The 20,133-nt window shown below is 45.9% G+C and overlaps 2 protein-coding genes across 2 annotated transcripts; one reads left to right on the top strand and one right to left on the bottom strand.

Moving 5' to 3' along the window:
- Nucleotides 1-424: 424 nt before the first annotated feature.
- Nucleotides 425-3,881, bottom strand: SSNA1 (SS nuclear autoantigen 1). Its single transcript, XM_048512104.1, has 3 exons — nt 3,750-3,881; nt 2,158-2,357; nt 425-647 (listed from the first exon to the last, which is right to left on the bottom strand). The coding sequence occupies exons 1-3, from the start codon at nt 3,799-3,801 to the stop codon at nt 546-548; spliced, it is 354 nt and encodes a 117-aa protein (XP_048368061.1). The 5' UTR covers nt 3,802-3,881; the 3' UTR covers nt 425-545.
- A 20-nt stretch (nt 3,882-3,901) lies between these two features.
- Nucleotides 3,902-20,126, top strand: ANAPC2 (anaphase promoting complex subunit 2). Its single transcript, XM_048512098.1, has 13 exons — nt 3,902-4,025; nt 4,860-5,488; nt 6,838-6,970; nt 9,003-9,177; nt 11,013-11,132; nt 12,429-12,546; nt 12,773-12,954; nt 14,197-14,338; nt 15,475-15,550; nt 16,141-16,344; nt 17,486-17,615; nt 18,382-18,617; nt 19,151-20,126. The coding sequence occupies exons 1-13, from the start codon at nt 3,960-3,962 to the stop codon at nt 19,361-19,363; spliced, it is 2,424 nt and encodes an 807-aa protein (XP_048368055.1). The 5' UTR covers nt 3,902-3,959; the 3' UTR covers nt 19,364-20,126.
- Nucleotides 20,127-20,133: the final 7 nt, after the last annotated feature.

Below are 20,133 nucleotides of genomic sequence, written 5' to 3'. Positions count from 1 at the left end.
TGCATTTTAGTAAATACAGTATCTTAACACCAGAAACAAATATCTCAGCCTGGTGCTTAAGAAAAACTGCTTACCATTCCTTGCACATTTCTAAAATCTGCCTGCTGCTGCCTTTCAACACTGCAATTATTTTAGCTTATACCATAAACCAGACAGGTCCAGCATTGTACTCAACCTTCCATGCCACAGCTTGTTCAGTCTTGGGCTTGGCCAATGTGTAATGCCATGTAATAGATACTGTATGAAAACATGGAATTAACAGTCACAAAGAGATCTCAAGCTACAACAGAGGGGTTAGGCTGGAACAGAAAACCACGTATAGGAGCTCTGAATCTACACAAACGTAGTTCGAATCTTATACAACCATATGACGATTGTGCCCTAAGAAAGGTTTTTGCTGTTTGCCAATTCAATGGAATCTTTGTTAACTGAAACATAAGAAAGATTTATTAGACATTGTTTTAAACCAAGCAGTGCCTGTAAAGTGTCCTATGAGCCAGGAGCTCCCTCTTAAAAATCTATTTCAGGTCAACCGAAACTACTGTTCAGCTTTCTTTAGTCCCAGTGCTTTTCATATCTGTGGCTTTGGTGAGACTCCCTGCTTCCTTTTTCAGGACATTTAGTAGTGTCTGTGAACTTTCCAAGATCTATAAAGTAGAAAGGAAAAGCAAAAATAAAGTTAGGACATGCCTATACTTATACCACTTTGGAACATGACATGCAAACAGGTTTTTAAAATACCTGAATTGGGACCAGGTTGATTCAATATAAACCCTCTCTCATCCAAAAACAGATTCCCTGGTAAACAATATGGAGTTTTTTGCATGTTTGTATATAACATTTAGTTAAGGACTGAATCTCATAAATAGGCATAATCTGTCTCAGGTTTGTTTGTAATTCAACAACCAGTACTTCCCAGCACAAAAAACGCCCATATTCAAGATCTACTACTTAAACTGCTTCAAAAAAACAACCTGATCTACATTGGGGTGGGGGTGGGGGAGAGTTTTGGAGTTATAGTTTGAGGAGTAAGAATCCCTGGAAGGAAGGAAGTTTCAGTTGGGTTTTGAGAGAACAGGAAGGGCCATGATTGTATCATAGAAAGTGAAGAAGGCTAAGCAAGTCTGCAAGGTAGGTGCTTGTAGAGGCTGAAACACCGCCAGTTCTTCAATGCACATAAGGTGAAAGACAAGGTGGCTAAGAACAAACAAGAAAATGCTTCCAGAAATGTTGGAATTTGCTTAATATTGAAGGAGACTGCCATGAGCATTGGTATTTTCCTATTTGCCTAGTGCTGTTCATCAGCAAAGCTGGAAGAACCAAGCACAACTTGCAGTCATCTTGGGAGTGCTTTAACACAGGTCCCAGTGGCTTATAGAGGTTAAAGAATTCTGGAGATTTTGTTCTTTGTAACAGAGGATTCTCTACCTCTCCCCACCCAATAAAGTTAACCTAATGGTATGTTTCACTGGTGTGTGTGTGAACAGACTTCAAAATGCCATGCATCAGAGAATGGTCTCCTGAAGGCCAGCCATTAAGAAGGCTCAGCAAGATTTTGGCTGCACTGATTTGAACTCAAGTTCCTGAAAAGCAAAGAGCAGTACCAAGACATCTGGCAAGAATATTGCACTTAATATAAGCATACAGCTTCTGCAACCATAGCCTGCATGGCCCAGCACACTCATCCACGTCTCGGACAAAGAGGCTTAGAGACAGCTTCTACTCTAGAGCTGTGGCTATGCTAAACTCCGCTGCTTCATATTGATGTATTTGGGGCTGTGTAGGGATGGGTGGAGGAAGGGGAAAGTGAGGATGATGTATGAGTCTGAAATTGTGTGCATCGAGGAATGCTGCTGTAAATTTCGTTGTGCGTGCACAATGACAATAAAATGCTTATGCTTATGCTATCTCATAAGATCTTGCAAGCTAAGCAGGGTCAGCCCTAGTTAGTATTTGGATGAGAGATCACCAAGGAACTCCAGGGTTGCTATGCAGAAGCAGGCAATAGCAAACCACTTCTGAACGTCTCTTGGCTTGGAAATGCTACAGGGTCGCAATAAGTCAGCTGCAACTGACCAGCCCTTTCCTCCATTGCAGCCTCTGCCCAGCCACCTTGAAGAAAAGCAAATCAAGCTATGAGAGTTCTACAGCCAATACCTTCATATAAGCAGCTTCTGTCTCAGCAATGGTTTTATCAAATTCATTCCGGGAAGCCATCTTGCGGGCCAGATTCTCATTAATACGAGCCAGCTTCTCTGTCAAGAGGCGGATTTCATTCTGCAGCTTAACCTTCTCCTCTTCCTCTAGCCGTATCTGTTTGGTCAGCTCATCCCTTTTTAAACAGAGATCTTCAATACCTGAGCATGAAGAGTTGTATCATGAGAAGATCCAGAGAACTCTCTTAATACACACCTTTGTCCAACACAACAGTGCGCTCAGCCACATCTTTGTATTGTATTATTCACTTTGTATACTGCCCTCCCCCAAAGGGCTCAGGGCGGTGAACAGCACAACTTTGCTCATGGTCTGCAACTGCTAATGCTTTCTTTCACAGATCTAATCCACAGGACCGCTGGTTGCTGTCCATTTCAGCTCACATGACACTATTTGGTAATGTTATTACCCAACAATAGTTTATTGGATGTCCCATCCTGTTGGTAGTATTTGACTTGCATTGTCTAATTCACTTTGAATCTCAGAGAGAAAGGCAGACTATAAATGACTTAAAAATAAATACAAATACAATGGTGGGGAGCCAAACCACGCGGTGTTATAACCTGTTCTATGTACAAACAGCTTGCAGTGGTTGTTGGCACCCCAGACACCATGTTTCATTAGATGGGTACTCAGATATTCAAGCTCAGTGGAACGCTAGACAAGCCTATAGTCCTCTCTATCATACACTACATAAAAACTGCAATTTCAAGAATACTTTCCTGGAAGTAAGCCCTACGTAAGGAAGTAAGACATCCTTCCAAGCAAACTTGCTAGATTGTTTTTCAGCAGCATCTTCCAGTCCCAAAGCACTTTGGTGAATACCTCAACCACTCCTCAATCTTGCTCTCAAGGCTATGAGCACAGTCTGCATATGCAGTAGGTCCATACCTTAATCATAAGATGCTCAGAACCCTTTGCTTATAATGTACAACAAGGTGCCCCTGTTTTCTCCTGCAGGCATAATTCTACCTTCCCCACAGCCCATGGTAGTATATCGCTTTCTCAAGTACAGCCTCTCTTGCATCCCTTTACCCCAATTTCTGGGATAGCACCCATAGACTCCTCCCACTCACCCAGACACCCCACACTAGGGTTTCCAACCTCCAGGTGGAGCCTGGAAATATTCCAGAATTACAGCTGATCTCCGAACCACAAAGATCAGTTTCTCTGAAGAAAATGGCTGCTTCGGGAGGTGGAGTCTTTGGTATTGCACTCTTCCTCTCCCCAAACCCCACCTTCCCCAGTCTCCAACCCCCAAATTCCCCAGGAATGTCCTAACCCGGAGCTGGCCACGCTACCCCAGCCAAACCCTCCTATAGTGGAGTTCCATAAATTCTTCCCCAGTGTCACACATATTATATTTCATCCAGACAGCGTGGTCCTACATTCCCACAGCACCCTCCTCGTCCAAGCTTCCCTCTCGACACCCCAAAGAAGTCCAACGTCCTCCTCCCCGGCCCAACTAGGCCCTCGTCGCCATAGCAACTTGAGGCCTAGTCTCCCCACCGCGCCAGTCCGCTCCCTCTCCTCACATTTGACCAACTCGTTATTGTAGCTCTGCAGAGCAGCCCCTTGGTGGGTCATCGCGGGCCCCCGAGCCGCGGCGGTGGCGGCTGCTGCTCTCCGCCTCCCTCCTTCCCGCTCTCTCGGTTTGCTTTCCTTCCTTCCGTTCCTCGGCCCTCCCTTTGCTGCTCCTCCTCCTTTTTTCAACGGTCCCGGCTGTGCGTCTGGCTGGGCCTGTCATGGAGCTCTCGGTCGCCTGGCACACGCTTAGCACCGGCCTAGTGCCGCCCGCTGCCCTCGGTCTGGTAGGTGGAGAACGGGGCACGAATGAGGAAAGCGGGTGGTGTGTATGCGGAGTGCCGGCAACTCATGTCGGGTTAGGGCGGGTTGCAGTTAGCATATTGGGGGCACCGGGGCTCCAGGTGCCAGTTCGAGGGAGGACTAAGGGGACGCACGTATGGGATCCGCGAGTTAATTGGGGGTGACCCGATTGGGGGGGGGTAGGAACGAAGGGGGCCTCGGAGGAATGAACAGGGAGTGGCTTTGGGCAGCATAATAGGGGGCATAATGGGTGAGGAGTATTTACTTTCCCCTCTTTGGTTCCACTTCTTAGGAAGAATCTGTTGACCCAGAAGGTACGATGCCTGGTGGAGGTGGTGGTGGGGTCATTGGATGCAAATTCCCAAGCACTTGGAGTAGAAGTTACTTCTGGCCTGGTTGTGTGTGTGTGGGGGGGTATAATTAGCATTGTTCAGTGCTGGTGAGTAAAACAGGCAGCAGTGCTAGTAGTGAAGGAGAAGGGACGTAGATTAGGGGCTCCTGCAAAATGGAGCCCCTGTATAGAAGGTATATAATAAAATGACATAATTAGGCAGTTTGTCCCCTAAGAGGCACACCAGAAACCATCTTTTGAGATGGGCGATTTTTCTTGTCTGGAGGCATGGCTGACTGTAGGGAAGAACTGCTTTGGACGTCATTTGCTGTGGTGGTGTATCATGACCTCAGAATGTGCCTTGGTTGTCTTCCGTTAAATATGAAGACTGCAGCTGTTTGGCATCCTGAGAATGGCACATAGCCTGCTTTCTGTTAAGCTATTTTTTTAGACCTTTTTAATATCTCATGGGGTATTTTATTTTTAGGCAGTGCCTCGATCCAGCTTGGCAAGCCTGCCAAAGGATTCTGACTTGCAGGTTGCCATAGAGGTATTGCAGCGGTATGACTTGCACTCAGTTGTGGAGGAATGGTTTTTGGAAGTTCTACAAACTGACCTTCAAGCAAACGTTGCTCCAGAGTTCTGGAACTGTATTGCACAGTATGAAAACACTGCTGAAGAACCACAGTGCTCCCTGCTGCTCTTGGATGCCTTTTGCCTGTTGAAGTGCCGCCTGGACCCTTATCTGCACAGCATGGATCTTCTGGAGAAATGGACCAAAGCAGGCTTGCTCCTTGGGACTGGCTCTCAAGGGCTGCAGGAGAAAATCTACACCATGTTCAGAGCCATCCTCTTCTTCTCCACCACAAAGAATTTCCAAGAGATGATACAGCAGTTTTACAGCCGCAGTTTCAAGATCTACATGAGGCAGTGGAAGAGAAGTGAAGACAAGGCTAATGAGGGAGAAAACAGCATGAGTGACAATGAGCAAGAGAGTGAAGTGGAGGATGGTGAACCCGGAGGAGGGGGCCTGCAGTGTGCAGGCTGCAACTATAAGAGGGCCCAGTGTTGGTGCCCGACAGCCATGAAACAGTTTCAGCAGCTCAATGACATCCTGTGAGTAATTTGTAGGACTTGAAAATGGACATGAAACTAACGCTGAAGGCTAGTAGTTAGGCTAGTAGTCAGTTACCTGTCAGTTGCTTGCACAGAACACAGAAATTAGGGATATAATGTTGTGGGAGCCAGTGTAGTGGTTAAGAGCTTTGGGCAAGTATTTGACAGTTCACTGGATCACCTTGGGCCAGTCACACATTCTCAATTTGCAGGGTTGTCATAACAATAAAAATGGAGAAAAGAGGAGACTGATGCCAGCCACTTTATGTCCCCATTGGGGAGAAAAGTGGGGTATAATTGAATTAAATAGCAAAAAAAAATAGTTGGGACAGCCCCCATTGAAACATCACCTCAGCTGTGAACTCATTAAGGAGCCTTTTAGCAATAGTTGCCTTTTTTATAGAGCTTCAACATATTCAGAGCATTTCCATTGGCTTAAAGCCATAATTCTTAAAATAGGCCAGCAATATTATCCATACATTGCAAAATGGCGCTGGGGAAAATTGACTTGCCTAATACCATGTAGTTTACTATCAGTTATTTGTATAGCCCTGTCAGGGTGCTCACAGAGGGCAGAAAACCCCACAAAAAAACAGCCTGCTCTGAGAAGCTACACTTAACATTAGAAGAAGGTAATAGGGGAAGAATGGTCATTTAGTCTTGTTACACATACTCGAGCTTTGTTTCAGTTTGTGGTGACTACTAAGGTTGTCCCAAAAGTTTCATAGAAAAGGTGGGTTGTAAGAGAGGATCTAAAATAGGAGAAGTAACATCACATAAATGTTCTGGAGGAGGGTTCCAGGAAGAAAGGCTATGGGGTTGGGGGGAGGGCAGTATCCTTTAAATGTTCGGGAGACTTTTGGGCAGGTGGGCATGGTAGATCTGGGTGGTGGTCGTGGGCAGGCTGATTAGGGTAGAAAGACTGATGAATGAGGAATTAACCATAGGGATGAGGAATTTGTCCAGGTGATAATGCTTAATTCCTGCTATTTTGTTATATAGTTTGCTGTAATTGAAAATATAACCCACAGCTACAGTTACTTTTGTCATCAAAAAGAAAACAGTAGATGTTAATAACAAAAGAACACTATTCCTCCCGCACTTGCATGCATATCTGCTCAAACACATCTGTAATATTCCAAGCTGGGTAACAGGAGTCAGAGAGTATTGTAATGGGGCACACTTCTTCATGATGGTAAAATGAAATGCTCATTAAATGGAGCTACATTTGTGAATACATTTTCCAGTTTTTACTTTTAAGTACTGCCTCATCCTGACCACCTAGAGATTATTTGAGAGGGATTTTTTTAAAATACTGATTTGTGATCAATTACCATTTGTCCCTTCAGTCGCAGGCTCAACCTGCTGGAGCGGGTGAGTGCTGATGCCGTCACCAACATTCTGCACAGGATGATTGAGGAGCGGATGGAGTGGAGATGCCGGGGGGAATATGAACGCTCTTTTCTGAATGAGTTCCAGGAGGTGAGCAGTGTTGCAATAGCTACCGGTAGGGCCATGAGTTTGAGGCAGAGCATGTCCTTTGCATGCATTAGGTCCCAGGTTGACTCCCTGGCATCACCAGTTAAAATGTCGACTGTAGGTGTGCACAAAGACCTTTCATAAAAGCTGTGTGACCTTGGAAAGCTGTTGTAAGTTGGAGCAGATGATACTGAGGCCGAGCTTTCCGCATCGGGAATGGAATACGTAAGCGCGCCTGGGGATGGCAAAAAAACGCTGTCCATGGTCAGCCATACATTACGCGCATTGAGTCGCTTTATCGCTATGCTGCTTGCAGTATCCGTGCGTTGCCCTTTGTGCTGCCTGGTTGCCGGCGCCGAGTATTTCCGGCGCTTTCCAGAGTGCGCTGGGAAGCGCGCACTCTTTCTGGAAACGCCCGGCTGGAAGCCGCTGCCCGTGCTGGCGGCAGCTGCCTTCCCGGCACTTCTGCAGACTTACTCTTGTCCCCGGGCCTCCGGCGATGTCAGCTGAAAGAGGCGCAGGGACGCCCCTGCCCTGAGACAGCTGGAGCAGGCGCCAGGGTCGAGGCGTGGTCCTTCCAGGCTCCTCGCGATGTCGCCGGAGGCCTGGAGGACATGCCGGAGTCCCGGTTAGAGGCCACGGCGCTTCATGCGGCGCCGTACCGCTCCCGGCTCCTTTCTGGAAGGACCCGTTCACAAAGACGTTAACCTGGCCGCTTCCGCATTCGTGCGGAAACGGCCTGAGTTACATGAACCAGTGACATGACTAGGTATAAGTTAGCTGTTTGTATGTATTCAAAATTAGATCGAAGCCAGCTTTGTATGTAAATTGAAAGCCCCAGGCTTGTCAAAGGTTATATGTTCATCTTTGCTTTCTATGGGGTGTTCCCTTGAAATGTGGTGCCTCCACTGGCAGCGTTTAAACTTCCTGCATGAAGTTGAGTTGGGAACCCCATGCAGTGTAAAGGATTCAGGAGCTCAAGCTAGATTCTCATGGGATGCTGTTCCAGTTGTTGTGCCTCATCATTGGTGACTGTAAACTGATTATACCATGGACCACAACTTAACACTTTTCCAAGACTGCATGTTGCAGGAAGAGTTCAACAACCCTCAGGAAAACTGTTCTCACCTGAGGAAATACTAATAAGCTTCTTGAACCCCCTGGGTTCACTGTAACAGAATTTGAAAACCACTGGCCCAAAGCAAAACTTTGGGATCAATTACCCTAGCACTCAGTCCTGCTATTATTTCTGCTTAGTTGGTTTATAGTCTTAAAAGTCAGCCTTGCAGACCCCCCCTAAACCCTTGAGGGTGCAAGACTATTTTATTAACTCAGAACTGAGAGTCTGTGTAGAGATGAGAGTTGCACCTCTGTCTCTTTGATTCACACAATGGGCAAATTGTGAGTAGTTTGCTAGCAGCTCGTCATATGTGGCATACAAGGATCATCTTTAGGCTAGCAAGCAGCAGAAGTTTTGTGAGCTGGAAAAAAGTTGAACCCCTCCTTTACCTTTCTGGTTGACCAGATGTCTCCTGGGAGTTATTCACCCCTGGGGAACCATTTAATTTAGGAGTCTAATTTTATATGAATATCTAATCTTGTAACATGGGAGTGTTCTGGCACATAGAAATTAAACTAGACCAGATGCATGAGCCTTCAAGACCGACTTGCAATTAAATCTACACAATTTAATTGCAAGTCAGTCTTGAAGGCTCATGCATCCGATCTAGTTGTTTAATTTCTATGTGCCAGAGCACTCCCATGTTTCAATATTAGGTATTCATATAAAATTAGAATCTGAAATTAAATGGTTCCTTACAGAGCATGCTGGTATAGGAAGTACAAAAGCTTCTGTTGAAAATACTGCTGCTTTGGACCTTTTTGGTATAGTGAGAGGGGCTATGCGTCTGTGATAGATCATCTCTGCTTGGTCCCAGGTCCTAACCCAAATATCTCCAGTTAAAAGGATCAGGTAATAGCCCTGTAGAGTCTGATGATGATTCTCTCTCTCTCTCCTGTCCTCCTTGTAATGCAGTGGATTGAGAAGGTTCTTGGCTGGCTTAGCAGAGTGTTTCTGCAAGGAGGGGTGGCAACCCATCCCAACCCTGAAGCCAACAGCACTCTGAAGCGCTGGCGGTGCCATGTCCAGAGATTCTTCTACCGCCTATATGCTAGCATGCGCATTGAAGAACTGTTCAGCATCATCCGAGGTAAAGGCAGGAATGCTCTAGCCTTACAAGTTGTTTCTCCCTCCTCCCCCTTTTCACAAGGATGTAGAGATGTCATTTTGAAGGTTCCCTTTACTCTACATAAGTGGGGCCTATCAATCCTGGATTGGTCTAGAACTGTGTATACAGTTCCGCAGGGTGTCACAGACTCCAGACTATTACAGAGTGCAGGCAGAGGCAGGTGTATCCAGACTAGATGCTTGCAGGGCAGGTGATTCCAGCTATAAAACTAGCCAAAGGATTAACTTCAGCATCTTTCAAAGTGTGAGCTAGGGAACTCCCAGTAGGGTTCACTGGAGGTTATAACTATCTCCAATTTTTTCCTGCTCTTTTTTCAAGGAACTTAGCGTGATGGACATTGTTCCTTTCCTATTTTATATTGCATTAAAATCTGTGGGGTAGATTACACCAAGAGAACATGGCTCTTCCAATGTCAACTATGAATTTTACTGCACAGTGGGGTTTTGTCCCTGGAATTTCAATCTCTGTGCAAAACTAGTTTATCAGAGCTTGCTTAATTAAAAAATTGGTAATGGCCTACCCATGTTTCCTGAAAGGCAGCTTCACCTCAGTTAGTAAACTTTGACTGTGTAGCTCAGTGGTAGAGCAGCTGTTTTGTAATCGAAGACTTCTGGTTCAATCCCCACGATCCTTGAGTTAAATATTTCAAGTAGCAAGTGTTGTGAAAGATGTTTGTCGACCTGAAACCTTCTACTTCGGGGCAACCCCATCCAAGTGTCAAGGCAGGTGGTGGCGGTGCTGAACCACACCACCTTGCCACTCCCAAAGAAGTTTCCCAGCAGTGTGAGGAGGCTTGGAAAACCAAACAGCCTCCTTGCTGCAGAGAAGCCTCTATGGGGCTGGATGAACTTACGCAATCCCAAAGGGTCACATAAGTCCGGCTTCCCTGCCAGACTGCCTCCCCTGCAGGGGTGGCGGGATGCTGGTGCTGCAACCTGTGCCACATCCCAGTGCTGGGAGAGGCCAGCAGCAGCTGCCCACCAGCTGTTTCACACCTCCACTGGGGTTAGTGCACCAGGGAGGGCATTTCTGCTTCCAATGGAAAATTCAGCCCCCACTCCCCCGGATGGGGCTGTAAGACAGTTTCATATTGTTCTCTGCAAATAGGAAGTCTGAGGATCACTACACTGACCTAGTGTTGGTGGGCACCATGGAACTCACTCAGCAAGTTTCCAACTCAAAGGCTGGTGTGGTTGATCCTGATGCTGAATACTTATCGTTCAGCCTCCAAGCAAAATCTACCCACCAGTCACTTCCCCTTCAAGTTAGTGTATCATAGAAGCTAAGCCTTTGAGTTGGGAAGTTGCTGAGTGGGTACCATGGTGCGCACCAACACCTTTCCTGGCACGTGCCGAGTGTTTTTAGAAATTGGGTGGGGCCAGATGAGGCTTGTGCCCAGCAGGGCTTCTGATTGTCCATTAGAGACGGGATTGCCTGAGTAGATGTTCTAAAAGTTGCTCCAGCAACTCATGTCACCGTATCACTGTATGACTGAAAGTGAACTTTGTTTATACGAAAATACTTTAAAACAGTCTCTTCATTTTAAGCAGAGCTTCTGCCTGGAATGTTGACCTCGCTTCAGGCCTCCTGCGAAAGCCATTCTGTAGCTGTGCTCACTTTCCTTTCTCAGAATTCCAGCTCTGCCCACAGGCTCAAAAAGGCTGGAGACCTCTGAACTGCATAAATTCTCTTCATGATTGTTTTCCTCTTGACAATGAATGGTAACTTCTCCTGCAATTCTGTCATATGCTATTGAATGCATCATGCTTCCTATTCCCACCGGTTTTGTTCTGCAGATTTCCCAGAGTCGAAGCCAGCGGTAGATGATCTGAAGTACTGCCTAGAAAGGACCAATCAACGTCAGCAGCTTCTGAGCTCCCTGAAGAGTGCCTTAGAAATGCGGCTTCTTCATCCTGGTGGGTATTTTTTAACCCTGTGCCTCTCCTGAAGTTGCAGTCTGGGGGTGGGGAACATGATAGAGATTTACAAAATTATGGATCACATGGAGATAGAGGCACAAGGTGTTTTTGTTTACAACTTGCCTTTCCTTCATCATGGAACTCATCAGAACAGAATACACAATGTTCCAGGGGAAGGCGGGTCTCCTGTCCTAGTGCTGACCAGACCCAGACTAGCTTAGCCTCATCATGTGTTCTCCCTTTTCTCACCATACTGGAACTGAAATGACCCACGGAAACTCATGGACCGTAGAGTCTGAGCAGACACAGGGGAGATAGTTAATTTATGACATTTGATTCTGTAGGTTATATTGTTAGCCACAGGCTTAAATGGATTTAAATCCTACAGATATATAGAGAAGGGTAGATCTAGAACTAATTAGTAGGTATGATAGCTAAATGGGTATGATAGCTACATTCTAGTAGGTATGATAGGTACATTCATGGAGGGTCTACCTCTGAATACCAGATTCTGGAGAAAAGCAACAGGGAAGGGTGTTGGCTTCATGCTCAAAAGCATCTGCCTGGCTGCTGGAAACAGACACACGCTCATATGTATATACATGGGGAAATAGGGGTACATAGAACACAGTACAAGCATCTACCAAATGCTGACCAGTGGCTTGCATCCCTCTTTTTCCAGCTGCTACTGAAAGTTGCCTCCTGGCCTAATTTGAGACTAGTTCTGTTCTCTCTCTTGGTAGTAGTTCATTAAGATGTCAGGCAGGAGTCAGCAGGGTGGCACTGAAGAGAACTTTGGACGTGGATCTGGAAACGTGACTTCAGAGCCCACCTTCTATGGCGGTCTCTGGAGCAAATCTCTGCCCCTAAGCTACAATTACTGTAACATCTCTCTTTTGTTGAATGGCAATAACTTTAGCCAGGCTCACAGGGAAATGTGTAAGTAGGAAAGACGGCAAAGAAAGTTCAAGTTCAACTGGTGATAGGCAAAGACACCCCACTTCTCCCAATATAGATTTCCCCAGGGGGTCCAGCTGAGTTTCCTAAGTGTATATATCTAACTAAATTTAGTCTACTGGATGAAGTGTGATATGGGCTGTGCAAGGCTTTCTCCCTGCACTTTTCTGTAGCAAAAGGGACCAAGACTACCCTTTCTACTTTTTTGGGGGTGGGGAGGGTGATGGAATATACAGGGCTACACCAACCCAAAGAACAGTGAGATTCTTGGCATTTGGATTTGCCAAAGGGGAGCAGAAGCTAGACTTTCTGCATCTCCTTATATGTTTATTTTAGGGGTGAACACATCAGATATCATTACCCTGTACATCTCAGCCATCAAAGCTCTGCGAGAGTTGGATCCTTCCATGGTCATCTTGGAGGTGGCCTGTGAGCCCATCAGGAAGTACTTGAGGTGAGCAGGAACCATTTAAAACATAGGCTTGTCTTCTCCTCAAGGAGTGTTGGGAGTTGTAGCATTTTGGGGACGCTGAGGGTTGTTAGAGATCCACAGCTCAGTTCCCATACAATGATTGCCACAGTTCTTGTGGGGAATACAGCAGGTGGGTGTAGGTACTGGCATAGTGGTGGCAGAAACACTTATATAGGCTTGTACCATAGCCCTTGCTTTCCCTTGACAGAACCAGAGAGGATACAGTGCGGCAGATTGTGGCTGGTCTAACAGGCGATGCTGAAGGATCTGGTGACTTAGCAAATGAGCTCTCCAAAGCTGATCCAGTGACATTGGAGAATGGCCAAGAGAGCGATGATGATGTCTCTCAGCCAGAAGACTGGGTGCCTGATCCCGTTGACGCTGACCCAGGTTAACAAATAACAACTGTAGTCACCCTGACCTCTGTTTAGTTTGGTTTCCCTTGGTCCCCTTTTTCTTTCTGAACAGAAAGCTGGAATTGATCTTTCTGTTCTAATTGCTGAGCTTGTTGCAAAGTTTCTGTCACAACAAACTTTGGTTACAGAGATCTCTCAGCTAGACACATCCCTTTTGGATTCTTTTGTCCCCATTTCGGGAACCCATGGCCCAGAGATGCTTCTCTGACCACGTCTCGAGATGGAATCTAAAATCCTTTGTTTTCACCTTCTCAGGAAAACTGTGTTCTGGCCACGAGGTAATTTAGGCCTCTGAAGTTGCATTCTGGCACCTTTGCATAGCTTCCTGTTCTCCATCCAGGAGATCAAAAAGCAAAGATGCTTTTCACAGTCATGTGTGATTTCCCTTTGCTCTAGCGATGGCATCATTCCATGACAGTTTCACAGAGATTTTTCAACCCAGATAAATTGCCTCAAAAGAGCATTTTGTTTATTAACCAGACTACTTAATTTATTTCCAAGAAGTAAGTAGGTTGGTGAGACCTGTATTTGTCTTCCAAAATGTTTTATGACAAATGCCATGCCCCAAACAGTTTGTTAAAAAAAAACACCAAACATCACAACAGCCTTGTTATTGTATGTTGCGTTCTTTAGCAAATGTACAGTTAGCTATCTGGCTCACAGTTCAGCATCTTAGATGTTTAACAAATATTGGGAAATCTCAGTTTTAATTTTTGTACTGAAGTTCTAGTCCTTATGAAAATGAGGGATAGCCATGTATTCTATTCTAAATGCCTTCATGGAAGTGCAAGATAATATTGTGCTAGATAGGTTTGTTTATTTATGTGATAAAGAAATCTTCACCACATGAGAACTAGGAACTTAAAAAAATTCCTCAAAATATATTTAAATCAGTTAAAATAGCTGTTTAAAATATTGAATTCTGCACCAAATAAAGTTTTAAAACATACTGACAGCATCTAAGGCACCTCTGCTAGTGATCCTGGGTTTAATGTTCTGCAGACGTCTTGGTCACTCCTTGTGGCTTCCAGGACTGTATAAATTATGAAACACAATAGATTTTCAAAGCTTAGTTTGCAGGAGTTTTACCTTTCCTCAGCATTGGCACAGGATAAGAAGTTTGCTTTCCTAGAAATTTGATGGTTTCCGTCACTGTCTTGTTGTGTTGGATCCTCGTGCCTTTCTTTGGGTGTTCACTGTCTCCATGTCCTACCAGGGAAATCAAATTCGAAGCGCCGCTCCTCAGATATCATCAGTCTGCTGGTGAGCATCTATGGCAGCAAGGACCTGTTCATCAACGAGTATCGCACGCTCCTGGCTGACCGACTGCTACACCAGTTCAATTACAGTGCAGAGAGGTGAGGCCCTGCTGCCTGAACTGTAAAACTCTGCCCTTCCTTGGCCCTAGAAGTTATAGCAAAAACTGCAGGGGTGGGTGGATTGAAGGCCTGGCACCCAGCCAGCGAATACCCCACAGCCCAGCACCTCACCATGAGAATATTAGAGTTTATATGTTGGATTAGAATGAAGATCCATCTGGGCCAGCTTTTTGCTTCCTACAGTGGCCAGCCAGATATCTATGGATGGTCGTGAGCAAAACATGAAGGGCAATCTCATCCCCTTACCTTTTTTCAGTATTCTGTGCTCGGGTATTTTGCATTTGAACATGGAGTTTTGTTGGCTGTCCTGGCTAACAACATAAGATTCTCCCAGTGGGATCAGACCAAAGGTCCATCTTGTCCAGCATCCTGTTTCTTTACTGGCTAGCCAGATATCTCCAGGAAGTTTACAAGCAGGGAATTAAGGCAGCAACCATTTTCTCCTGATTCCCTCGCTTCCTCCCACTGGTGTTCACAATATTCTTGTTAATAGAGCTCCTCCATAGTTCATCCCCTTTTACAGCCATGAAAGCTGGTAGCCATCACTACATGTTGCGCTTTGTGAGAAGAATTATTTCACTTTGTCCTTACCATGCCTTAAAGCTGTATCGGATCTGCATTTGGAGGAGAAAGGCATTTCAGTTCCTGACATTGGCCACAGGTCTTGCTTGTTCTGGTAGCAATTAAAGAATCTACCTAGTGGGCCTCTGGCCCTTAGTGTAAATTTGTTGGTACATGATGGCAGATTTCCTTCATTGCAACGATGATGACTGCACTGCGTGCAGGTGGTTTCAGAGCTGGTTCTCACCACCCAAGTAATTGCTTGAGGCTCCATAATTGAAGAAGGGAGCCAATACTGCTGCTGGCAATGCTTCCAAAGCATATCTTCCTGGCTGCCAGTAGCATGGGAGTGGGACTCCTGGCAGTGCCTTTTAGACTCATGCCATCTGCCTGGACCCTAAAACACTACTGGAGCTACAGTTGGACCTTGTGATGGATGGTCCTTGTTTTGGACTTCACAGTCCCTCCAGAACCTCTGGCTGTTTGCTTTCTGATACCTCCGATTCCTTATATGCTCAGGTCTTTATCTCTGTTTTTTTTATTCTCTGCCTTAGAGAAATTCGGAATGTAGAACTGCTGAAGCTGCGTTTTGGGGAAGCCCAAATGCATTACTGCGAAGTCATGTTAAAAGTAAGTTGATTAAACCATCATTAATATTAAATGCTAATTCAGGATTCTTCTTATGTTCTTCAGAAGGTAAATTAGAAAGAGCAAAAATATAAATAAGGTAGGAAGGTCAGGTAAAAGACTAATTCAAACCATTACCCCCCACCCAAGCTTAAATTTAATCCTGAGACTCAGACTCAAGAGATTCAGACTCAAAAGCAATTAGTCTTTTGACTGGACAGAATAATTCTCCCTGGAAACTGGGATATTCACCATCCGGAGTGCCTGTGGGGAAAGCTGAGATGGGGAAAGCTGCTAGTAAGCTTTCTTTTTTTATGTGACTGTGTTCATCAGGTTATTGTTTAGTCTGTTATGGGCTGTCCGTAACTTTGGATTTAGAAAAAAATATTGAATTTCTACCACAGAAACTGAGCAATAGCTGTATGTTGCTGATTTTTTAAAATTGCCACCACCCTTTACAGAAAGGGGTGGAACTGTCGCTCCAAGGCAAAGCCCAGCTGGCTAGTTGGAAATGCCCCAAAACTGACTGTTTTCTTGTTCTCGCTGTAGGCTGGCAATGAAGCAGTCCGGTTTTGCTCTTTCTCTCTCCTTAGGACATGGCAGACTCTCGCCGTATTAACACTAATATTCGTGATGAGGAGCAGAAACTTCCAGAAGAAGAAAGGCCCCCATTTAGTCTTGTTGCTGTGATCTTATCCAGTGAGTTCTGGCCACCGCTGAAGGAAGAGAAGCTGGAGCTGCCTGAGCAAATCAAAGAGGCCATGGAGGCCTACTCCAAGAAATATGAGAAACTGAAGGTCAGTGAGCCAGCCTGGAGGGGCATCAGGCAGGAGACTCACAGGCTTCAGCCTCTGGAAATTGGCGAGGGTTGAAAAAGAAGAAGAAGCAGCAGCAAGCCTTTATTGGCATAGACAACTGTACAACAATAGGAAGAAGAAGAAGAAAAAGAGTTTGGATTTATATCCCCCCTTTCTCTCCTGTAGGAGACTTAAAGGGGCTTACAATCTCCTTGCTCTCCCCCCCCCCCAACAAACACCCCATGAGGTGGGTGGGACTGAGAGAGCTCCGAAGAACTGTGACTAGCCCAAGGTCACCCAGCTGGTGTGTGTGGGAGTGCACAGGCTAATCTGAATTCCCCAGATAAGCCTCCACAGCTCAAGCGACAGAGCGGGGAATCAAAGCCGGTTCCTTCAGATTAGAATGCACTTGCTCTCAACCAATTCGCCACTGCTGCTCCTTTTTGAGTGAAGGTTCTTAATTCAATAGCCAGGCCCCTTGACAAGTTGAGTTGGGTCTTTCCATTGCTGTCCTGATGATCTAATGAAGATTGACATGTCCCTGCTTTGCTTTAGATCCCTGACCATTGGTAGACAGTGCATTGATAAGAGCTGGCTTGGTATAGCTGTCAGAGTGACTGAGGAGATATAGGTTCCTATTCCTTGCTCAGCCTTAAGGCTCGCTGGATGACCTTGGGCCCACTTGCCCCTTCTCAATCAAACCCACCTTGCAGGCTTCTCGTAAGAGCAGGGTAAGAGGAGTATTATGTCCACTGTCCTGAGCTCTTTGAAGGAAAACCAAGATGATGTAACAGGAGATTGACAGGCAGCCTTCAGGACATGTTGTAACCACAGCTTTTCCAGCTATTCCTCTTCCCTTTACGCTGCCTGCATCTAACAGTGCTACTTGAGTAACTTCCAGCCCTCAGTTTCCTGGCATCGTATTTCCAAATGGTAATTGCACATGCATGCGGAAGTGTTGTATTGCTCCAGATTAAAGCAAATAAGCACTAGGGAGCCAGTGACTGTGTTACACCAGGAAGGGGGCAGGGATCAGGTGCTTTTTCTGGCTGTTGCCTTTTCTTTTTCTCTGTCTTTCTTCTGTTGACGAAATGTGCGGGGCAGGTTTCTGAGCATTCCTTTCTGCCTGATTTGTTCTTAGGCCATGAGGACACTGAACTGGAAGCACCATCTGGGCTTAGTGAAACTGGATGTGGAGTTGGCGGACCGCACCCTTTCCCTCTCCGTCTCACCTGTGCATGCAGCGATCATCTTGTACTTCCAAAACAAGAGTGAGTTCCACAATGTCGATACACCGCTGCCCTCTGCTGGGAGGAAGGGGTTGCAGCTGTTTTTGCACAGCAGTGAATTCACTTGTAACCCATGGTATAGCGTGGAAGAGGCTGTAGTGCCAGGGTCCACAATGAGGTGACTGTGACGTCATGGTGCCTACACTCACCTTTCCTGGTGCCCACCAAGTGTTTTTAGAAAGTGGGGCTTTTGCCCAGTAGGGCTTCTTATTGGCCACTGGAGATTTGATTGGCTGTGCAGTGTTTTTAAAAAGTTGCTTAGGCAACAGCTGCCACTACAGCACAATAATATTCATGGTGTGACTGATGGTAGGTTTGGCAACCATTTTGGGGCTGTTCCCATCGTCCTATTTCAGTATTTCAAAGGTGCCTGTGGGCCCAAAAGGGTGGGGGCTACTGTTCTAGTGGTTTATAAAAGGGCTTTGAGTGGGCGAGGGGTGTCTTGAGGAGAACAGGTGATCCAAGCTTAGAGGGCATACAAAGTGTGAAACAGAGTGTGAGTTGTTTATAAACCATTGCTTTCTTCAGAGCCAGATCATTTGGTCTGTCCGGTCCTTTATTCTATAGCCACCCTGACGGGCAGCTGCTCTCAAGGGTCTCACCTAGATTATCTTTCCCAGTCCTGCTAGCTGAGATGCTTCTTTCATGCAAAACTATGCACTGTCCTGATTCTTCCCCTACAAGCACATTCCTTGACCTGGCTTCTGGCTGTTTCCTTGTAACCCTTGTGTCCTTTGACCCTTTTCAGGCACATGGACTTTGGACGAGTTGAGTGAGGTGCTGAAGGTGCCTGTGACATCCCTCCGGCGCAAGATGACCCTGTGGCTGCAGCAGGGTGTGCTGCGGGAAGAACCTCCAGGCACATTCACTGTGATTGAAGAGGAGCAGAAGGACCGGGCGGAGAAAGTGGTACTGATTGACAGCGATGAAGAAGGCGATTCAGCCATGGCCTCACAAGCTGACCAGAAAGAGGAGGAGTTGCAGGTGCTGCCCTTGTCCTCTCAGAGCCCTAGTTGTTGGCGGGGGGTGGGGGCATAATTTCTCACTTGGATCAACTGCAGATAGGTTCTGGAGCTCATTTGACCCTCTGGCTGCATGCCAAGCAAAGTGAGATTTCTCAGTATGAACAAAGCATCAGATATTCATGTCTTGCCTATTTCTGATGTATTCTGTGTAGCATATTCCAAAAATAAGTGCTCAAGTTTTCTGGCTGCAAATGTTTTTTATAGTGCAGAAGCTGGCCCCTGTCCAAAGCATGGTTTTGGGGTCTCTTTTTCTAAGATTGTTTCTAAGATTTCTAAATCTGATGTCTCCTTTTCTAAGATTGTTTCATTTGAACCAAAATTGAGCTGTTTTCAGTACTGATTGAATGAGTGCATCTGAGTGTGTGTTTTGTTGTGAAACTGTATCTTTGATAAATGAAGCTAGGCTTCCAACTGGGAGGGCACTGTACAAGCCTTCTGCAAATAGCCTGCAGCTTCTGTATTTTTTGACTTCTCGTTTGATGCCCTTTGCAGCTTTTCTGGACGTACATCCAGGCGATGCTGACCAATCTGGAGAGTCTATCACTGGAGCGCATCCACAGCATGCTCAAGATCTTTGTGATGACAGGCCCCATGGTGACAGAGATTGACATCCAGGAGCTACAGGGTTTCCTCCAGAAGAAGGTGCGAGACCAGCAGCTCATCTACTCTGGCGGCGTCTACCGTCTGCCCAAGAGCTGCAACTGAGCATTATTCCAGACTCCAGTTCCTTTTGCATTATGGTTGACTGCAATGACCTCCCATCCCCAGAGGGTGCAGTGTGGTTCTCATCTATGTGTGGTGTCATCAGAGGCTTTGTTTTTTTCTGGCACTGGCCTTTGTACTGCCCCATTCTGTGAGGCTGGAAAAGAAATCTGCTGGGCACTGATACAGGGATTGTGCAGGACCCTGTGAAATCCCTCCCAAGCAAGGCAGGGTTTGGGACTTGGAGAAAGCCCTCTTTTGACCCATCTCCCTTGTTCATAATAAAATGGAAATGGCTGCGCTTGTATGGATTATGTTGCAATTTCTTACTCAGTTGTATTGGACAGATGGCCAGCCTGGCCTTCACCTTGCTTGTTCCAAATTTGTCACCTGACTCAGGATATTTTGCTGCTGTCACCATTTCTGCTGCTGCTGTAATTATTTTGATTCTTGTGTGTGATATTACAGGAACAGGGTGGCTGGGAGTAGTCCACCACTCATAGCAAACAACAAAGCAAAGTATGCAGTCAGTGGTTGTATGGGGGGTAGGGGGGAAGCAGATCCATCTGTTCCATTGGAGAGGTGAAAATAGACCAGTTGAGGACAGCATTATTCTCTTCACCTCTGCCAGTCCTTCCTAAAATATTGTACAGTTGGGTAGCCTGTTGCGGCAAGACAGTTTTCTGTTGTGTAAGTGGATTTCTCTTGTTCACAGGTTCTATTCATAATAAAACAGGAGTCCTGTTTAAGATACACCCTTTTCACAGACTTGA

Source organism: Sphaerodactylus townsendi, linkage group LG12, assembly GCF_021028975.2.
Source record: "Sphaerodactylus townsendi isolate TG3544 linkage group LG12, MPM_Stown_v2.3, whole genome shotgun sequence".
Lineage (NCBI taxonomy): Eukaryota > Metazoa > Chordata > Lepidosauria > Squamata > Sphaerodactylidae > Sphaerodactylus > Sphaerodactylus townsendi.
This window is presented reverse-complemented; position numbering and strand designations above follow the sequence as displayed.

What these genes read in the sequence shown, in the direction of transcription:
- SSNA1 (XM_048512104.1), bottom strand. Translation starts at nt 3,801, where the DNA reads ATGACCCACCAAGGGGCTGCTCTGCAGAGCTACAATAACGAGTTGGTC. An exon ending in CAATAACGAGTTGGTCAAAT is followed by an intron (nt 2,358 to 3,749) that starts GTGAGGAGAGGG and finishes CTTCATGCTCAG; the next exon opens with GTATTGAAGATCTCTGTTTA. An exon ending in CAGAAGCTGCTTATATGAAG is followed by an intron (nt 648 to 2,157) that starts GTATTGGCTGTA and finishes TCTACTTTATAG; the next exon opens with ATCTTGGAAAGTTCACAGAC.
- ANAPC2 (XM_048512098.1), top strand. Translation starts at nt 3,960, where the DNA reads ATGGAGCTCTCGGTCGCCTGGCACACGCTTAGCACCGGCCTAGTGCCG. An exon ending in CGCCCGCTGCCCTCGGTCTG is followed by an intron (nt 4,026 to 4,859) that starts GTAGGTGGAGAA and finishes TTTTATTTTTAG; the next exon opens with GCAGTGCCTCGATCCAGCTT. An exon ending in CTTGTACTTCCAAAACAAGA is followed by an intron (nt 17,616 to 18,381) that starts GTGAGTTCCACA and finishes GACCCTTTTCAG; the next exon opens with GCACATGGACTTTGGACGAG.